This window comes from Salvelinus fontinalis, chromosome 6 (genome assembly GCF_029448725.1).
Source record: "Salvelinus fontinalis isolate EN_2023a chromosome 6, ASM2944872v1, whole genome shotgun sequence".
Classification (NCBI taxonomy): Eukaryota; Metazoa; Chordata; class Actinopteri; order Salmoniformes; family Salmonidae; genus Salvelinus; species Salvelinus fontinalis.
The window spans coordinates 60422457-60429600 of record NC_074670.1 but is presented as its reverse complement, the minus strand read 5'-3'; the positions used below and the strand labels follow the sequence as shown (position 1 = coordinate 60429600).

The 7144-nt window shown below is 43.0% G+C and overlaps 1 protein-coding gene across 9 annotated transcripts in view; it reads right to left on the bottom strand.

The window, feature by feature from the left end:
* Positions 1 to 7144, bottom strand: part of LOC129858233 (LIM and calponin homology domains-containing protein 1-like) — a 145753-nt gene that overhangs the window by 63677 nt on the left and 74932 nt on the right. For all 9 annotated transcript variants that reach the window (XM_055927288.1, XM_055927292.1, XM_055927293.1 and 6 more), the window contains exon 4: positions 988 to 1094. In XM_055927288.1, coding sequence (XP_055783263.1) covers positions 988 to 1094 — 107 coding nt within the window. The remainder of the gene's footprint in view (positions 1 to 987; positions 1095 to 7144) is intronic.

Genomic DNA, 7144 nt, shown 5'->3' with positions numbered 1-7144 from the left:
CGCCATAAAGCCAGATAACGGGTTGCAACTACACATGGGGACAAAGATCGTACTTTTTGGAGAAATGTCCTCTGGTCTGATGAAACAAAAATAGAACTGTTTGGCCATAATGATCATCGTTGTGTTTGGAGGAAAAAGGGGGATGCTTGCAAGCCGAAGACACCATCCCAACCGTGAAGCACGGGGGGTGGCAGCATGTTGTGGGGGTGCTTTGCTGCAGGAGGGACTGGTGCACTTCACAAAATAGATGGCATCATGAGGGAGGAAATTATGTGCATATATTGAAGCAACATCTCAAGACGTCAGTCAGGAAATTAAAGCTTGGGTCGCAAATGGGTCTTCCAAATGGACAATGACCCCAAGCATACTTCCAAAGTTGTGTCAAAATGGCTTAAGAACAACAAATATTGGAGTGGCCATTACAAAGCCCTGATCTCAATCCTATAGAAAATTTGTGGGCAGAACTCAAAAAGCATGTGCGAGCAAAGAGGCCTCCAAACTCAGGAATGGGACAAAATGCTCTCAACTTACTGTGGGAAGCTTGTGGAAGGCTACCTGAAACGTTTGATCCAAGTTAAATAATTTAAAGGCAATGCTACCAAATACTAATTGAGTGTATGTAAACTTCTGACCCACTGGGAATGTGATGAAAGAAATAAAAGCTGAAATAAATCACTATTATTCTGACATTTCACATACTTAAAATAAAGTGGTGTTCCTAACTGGCCTAAGACAGGGAATTCTTACTAGGATTAAATGTCAGGAATTGTGAAAAACTGAGTTTAAATGTATTTGGCTAAGGTGTATGTAAACTTCTGACTTCAACTGTACAGACAGACAGACAGACAGACAGACATTCAGGCTGAAAGACAGACAGAACAACTGTCCAACCACCCTACTGACCACCTACTGGACAGTGAGCCAACCAACCAGCCAGTCAACCAGCCAGCCAGACAGACGGGGAAGCAGGTGTGTGTGATGTCTTACTTGGCGTTGGGGCGTGTGGAGATGTCCTGCAGGTCCCCAGTGTCAAACAGCTGAGAGCCCTTCAGTCCCAGCTCCTCACAGCCACGCAGGAACACACTCAGGTTGTCCTGAAGGGAGAGAGAAGACACACTATTAGTTAGAGAGGACTCAATATTACTTAGAGAGGACACACTCACGTCAGAAGCCATAAAGTGCTTTGAAAGACTGGTCATGGCTCACATCAACACCATTATGCCAGAAACCCTAGAACCACTCCAATTTGCATACCACCCCAACAGATCCACAGATGACACAATCTCTATCGCACTCCACACTGCCCTTTCCCACCTAGACAAAAGGAACACCTATGTGAGAATGCTGATCATTGACTACAGCTCAGCGTTTAACACTATAGTGCCCACAAAGCTCATCCCTAAGCTAAGGACCCTGGGACTAAACACTTCGCTCTGCACCTGGATACTGGACTTCCTGACGGGCCTCCCCCAAGTAGTAAGGGTAGGCAACAACATATCTGCCACACTGACCCTCAACACTGGGGCCCCTCAGGGGTGCGTGCTTAGTCCTCTCCTGTACTCCCTGTTCACCCACGACTGCGTGGCCAAGCACGACCAACACCATCATTAAGTTTGCTGATGAGATAACAGTGGTAGGTCTGATCACCGACAACGATGAGACAGCCTATAGGGAGGAGGTCAGAGACCTGGCAGTGTGGTGCCAGGACAACAACCTCTCTCTCAATGTGAGAAAGACAAAGGAGATGATCATGGACTACAGGAAAAGGAGGGCCGAACAGGCCCCCATTAACATCGACAGGACTGAAGTGGAGTGGGTCGAGAGTTTCAAGTTCCAAGATTTGGCATGGGTCCCCAGATCCTCAAAAAGTTCTACAGCTCCACCATCGAGATCATCATGACCGGTTGTATTACCGTTATCAGCTCTCTCTCGATTCAATTCAATTTAAGGAATTTATTGGCATGGGAAACATATGTTAACATTGCCAAAGCAAGTGAAGTAGATAATAAACAAATGCGAAATAAACAATAAAATGAACAGTAAACATTACATCCACAAAAGTTCCAAAATAATAAAGAAATGTCAAATGTCATATTATGTGCAAATAGTTCAAGTACAAAAGGGAAAATAAATAAACATAAATATGGGTTGTATTTACAATGGTGTTTGTTCTTCACTGGTTGCCCTTTTCTTGTGGTAGCAGGTCATTCACGTTGGGTGAATTTTGGCCGAATCCTCCTGACAGAGCTGGTGTAACTGAGTCAGGTTTGTAGGCCTCCTTGCTCGCACATGCTTTTTTAGTTCTGCCCACAAACTTTCTATAGGATTGAGGTCAGGGCTTTGTGATGGCAACTTCAATACCTTGACTTTGTTGTCCTTAAGCCATTTTGCCACAACTTTGGAAGTATACTTGGGGTCATTGTCCATTTGGAAGACCCTTTTGCGACCAAGCTTTAACTTCCTGACTGATGTCTTGAGATGTTGCTTCAATATATGCACATAATTTTCCTCCCTCATGATGCCATCTATTTTGTGAAGTGCACCAGTCCCTCCTGCAGTAAAGCATCCCCACAACATGATGCTACCACCCCCGTGCTTCAAGGTTGGGACAGTTTTCTTCAGCTTGCAAGCCGCCCCCTTTTTCCTTCAAACACAATGATGGTCATTATGGCCAAACAGTTCAATTTTTGTTTCATCAGACCAGAGGGCATTTCTCCAAAAAGAAGAGCTGGTATGTGTCTCTATGGACGCAGGCCTTACTTTTTTTGGACCATTTATCAATTTTCAAGCAAAAGCAATGAGCAGCAGCTATGTTTGTCTACATACGGACTGTTAGTGAAATTCCCGCGAAAGAGTAACGGTTAATAGGATTGGATGTTAATTATTTGACTCGGCTACCTGTATTTTACATTGTGTTGTTATTTCGCTGAACACTAGATGGTTTAATTTTATTTTTGGCAGTGAAACGAGGCTACTCAGGCATGAAAAAAACCTCACCCAAATGTATAGCCACATTCTAAAACATAAATTTACTTTTTGAAAATGTGAAGAAATGTTTTTATATTTAAAAAAAATGTGAATCACATTTTTATTTGGCGTACCCCCGACGGCATTGTGCATACGCGTACCCCAGTTTGGGAATACCTGCTCACGGGCAACAGTGTCTAAATGGAATTTGTGTTCCTGGTAACTGGACCTTTTTTGGAACGCCATTATTTTATTCTTACTGAGGTTTACTGTCAGGGCCCAGGTCTGACAGAATCTGCGCAGAAGATCTAGGTGCTTCTGTAGGCCCTCCTTGGTTGGGGACAGAAGCACCAGATCATCAGCAAACAGTAGACATTTAACTTCAGATTCTAGTAGGGTGAGGCCGCGTACTGCAGACTGTTCTAGTGCCCTAGCCAATTCGTTGATATATATGTTGAGGGCTTAAGCTGCATCCCTGTCTCACCCCACGACCCTGTGGATTGAAATGTGTTTTTTGCCAATTTTAACTTTACACTTGTTTGTGTATATTTGTCATTTGTTTTTCCCGCAACACCACTTTCCATCAATTTGTATAGCAAACCCTCATGCCAAATTGAGTCAAAAGCTTGGTTTGTATAAAAATGAATGAATACGTGGTCTGTCATACGATAATTTGGTGAAAAGCCAATTTGACATTTGCTCAGTACATTGTTTTTACTGAGAAAATGTACGAGTCTGCTGTTAATGATAATACAAAGGATTTCCCCAAGGTTTCTGTTGACGCATAACCCACGGTAGTTATTGGGGTCAAATTTGTCTCCACTTTGTGGATTGGGTGATCAGTCCTTGGTTCCAGATATTGGGTAATATACAAGAGCTAAGGATGATGTTAAAGAGTTTTAGTATAGCCAATTGGAATTTGTGGTCTGTATATTTGATCATTTCATTTAGGACACCATCAACACCATAGGCCTTTTGGGTTGGAGGGTTTGTATTTTGTCCGTTAGTTAATTCAATGTAATTGGAGATTCCAGTGGGTTCTTGTAGTCTTTAATAGTTGATTCTAAGTTTTGTATATGTTTTCGATGTTTGTTCTTTGTCATAGGGCCAAAAAGATTGGAGAGGTGGTTTACCCATACATCTCCATTTTTGGATAGATAACTCTTTGTGTTGTTGTTTGTTTAGTGTTTTCCAATTTTCACAGAAGTGGTTAGTCTATGGATTCTTCATTTACATTGAGCTGATTTCTGACCTGCTGTTCCTTCTTTATCCGTAGTGTATTTCTGTATTGTTTCAGTGATTCACCATAGTGAAGGAGTAGGCTCAGGCTTTCTGGGTCTCCATGTTTTTGATTGGATAGATTTCTCAATTACCTTCTTAGGTTTTTGCATTCTTCATCAAACCATGTCATTGTTGTTCATTTTCTTTGGTTTTCTGTTTGACATTTTTAGATTTGATAGTGTATTTGACCTCTCAGCTTCCCTGTCTAAGTTTTCTACTGCCAAGTTTATACTTCCACTATTACAGTGAAACATTTTGTCCAGGAAGTTGTCTTAAAGGGATTTGTTGTTACCCAATTGTTTTTTTCTAGGTTTCCACACTACTTTCCTCTATAGCATTTCTTAATATTATTCAGATCCTTTGGCTTTGATGCCTCATGATTGAGTATTGCTCTACCAGGTGGTTGAGAAGTCAAAGGAAGGTCAAACCAGCAATGCCATATTAGAATGACTGTGATTTTGCAGTGATCTGATAGGGGTGTGAGCGGGTTGACTGTGAACGCTCCGAGAGACTCTGGTTTGGGGCCAGTGGTAAAGTAGTCTACAGTACTACTGCCAAGAGATGAGCTATAGGTATGCCTACAGTCCCCTCGAAGCCTACCATTGATTATGTACATACCCAGCGTGTGTGACAGAGCTGCAGGAGTTGTGACCCGTTTTTGTTGGTTATGTTGTCGTAGTTGTGCCGAGGGGGGCATATGGGGGAGGGAATGCTTTCACCTCCAGGTAGGTGTTTGTCCCCCTGTGTGCTGAGGGAGTCAGGTTCTTGTCCAGTTCTGGCATTTAGGTCGCCACAGACTAGTACATGTCCCTGGGCCTGGAAATGATTGATTTCCCCCTCCAGGATGGAGAAGCGGTCTTCATTTAAGTATGGTGATTCAAGTGGGGGTGGGGGGGGGGTATAGGTAGCACACAGGAGGACATTTTTCTCTGTTGAGATCATTTTCTTTTGAATTTCTAGCCAAATGTAAAATGTTTTGATTAATTTAATAGAGTGAGTTAGGTCTGCTCTATACAAAATTAGCATACGCCCTGAGTCCCTTCCCTGTTTCAGACCTGGTAGTTTGGTGGATGGGACTACCAGCTCTCTGTAACCTAGAGGGCAACCAGTGGATCCATCTCCTCTATACCATGTTATTGTAGGATGACAATGTCTGTATTTCAGAAGTCCAGGTTCCTGCTCTTTAGGCCAAAAGCAGATGACCTCAGGCCTTGGATATTCCAGGATGAGATAGTGAAGGCTTTGTGTTCAATCAAGTGCCCAATGTTGTTAGTCGTGTGGTTTGGCCTCAGACCAGTAAGTGTGAGCAGAGCCTGCTGAGCATCTGGTACATCCCATTGGCTTGGGCTAGTGTAAGAGTGAGGGTTGGGCCTGTTTGCCTGCGCTCTCTCTGTTTCCTCTTTCCCACTATCTCTCTGGTCTCCCATGCAGAGCTTGCCAGGTGTCCTGCAGTCCTTTGTTCTGTCGGTGCAACCTGACCCTGCTAAGGCTCCTGTCCCCTTCTCTTCTCCAGTTCCCAGCCTCTCTCTCTTCTCTCTCGTTCCCCCTCTCTCCACACACACCCACACAGAGCTGGATTTTCTCACATTTCAGAGCATTTCTCACTGTGCTAAGCCCTGCTGGAGGTCATTTTGCAGGGCTCTGGCAGTGCACCTCCTTGCACAAAGGCGGAGGTAGCGGTCCTGCTGCTGGGTTGTTGCCCTCCTACGGCCTCCTCCACGTCTCCTGATGTACTGGCCTGTCTCCTGGTAGCGCCTCCATGCTCTGGACACTACGCTGACAGACACAGCAAACCTTTTTGCCACAACTCGCATTGATGTGCCATCCTGGATGAACTGCACTACCTGAGCCACTTGTGTGGGTTGTAGACTCCGTCTCACGCTACCACTAGAGTGAAAGCACCGCCAGCATTCAAAAGTGACCAAAACATCAGCCAGGAAGCATAGGAACTGAGAAGTGGTCTGTGGTCACCACCTGCAGAACCATTCCTTTATTGGGGGTGTCTTGCTAATTGCCTATAATTTCCACCTTTTGTCTATTCCATTTGCACAACAGCATGTGAAATTGATTGTCAATCAGTGTTGCTTCCTAAGTGGACAGTTTGATTTCACAGAAGTGTGATTGACTTGGAGTTACATTGTGTTGTTTAAGTGTTCCCTTTATTTTTTTGAGCAGTGTATATATTAATGCAAAGATATAATTTAATTATATTATTATATGTAGTAGAAAGCGATGGGTTAGAAGAAGCCTAAATAACCAACCCATAAAGTAAAATGTAACATTCATATATGGCCAGTTATGTAAACTTTAACACTGATTTAAACTGCAATAGATGTCGTTCAATTGGTAACATACAGTTGATGTCGGGAGTTTACATACACTTAGGTTGGTGTCATTAAAAATCGTTTTACAACCACTCCACAAAATTCTTGTGAACAAACTATAGTTCTGGCAAGTCGGTTAGGACATTAACTTCGTGCATGACACAAGTCATTTTTCCAACAATTGTTTACAGACAGATTATTTAACTTATAATTCACTGTATCACAATTCCAGTGTGTCAAAAGTTTACATACACTAAGTTGACTGTGTCTTTAAACAGCTTGGAAAATTCCAGAAAATTATGTCACGGCTAAAGAAGCTTCTGATAGGCTAATTGACATCATTTGAGTCAATTGGAGGTGTACTTGTGGATGTATTTCAAGGCCTACCTTCAAACTCAGTGCCTCTTTGCTTGACATCATGGGAAAATCAAAAGAAATCAGCCAAGTCCTCAGAAAATAATTGTAGACCTCCACAAGTCTGGTTCATCCTTGGGAGAAATTTCCAAACGCCTGAAGGTACCACGTTCATCTGTACAAACAATAGTACACAAGTATAAACACCATAGGACCAC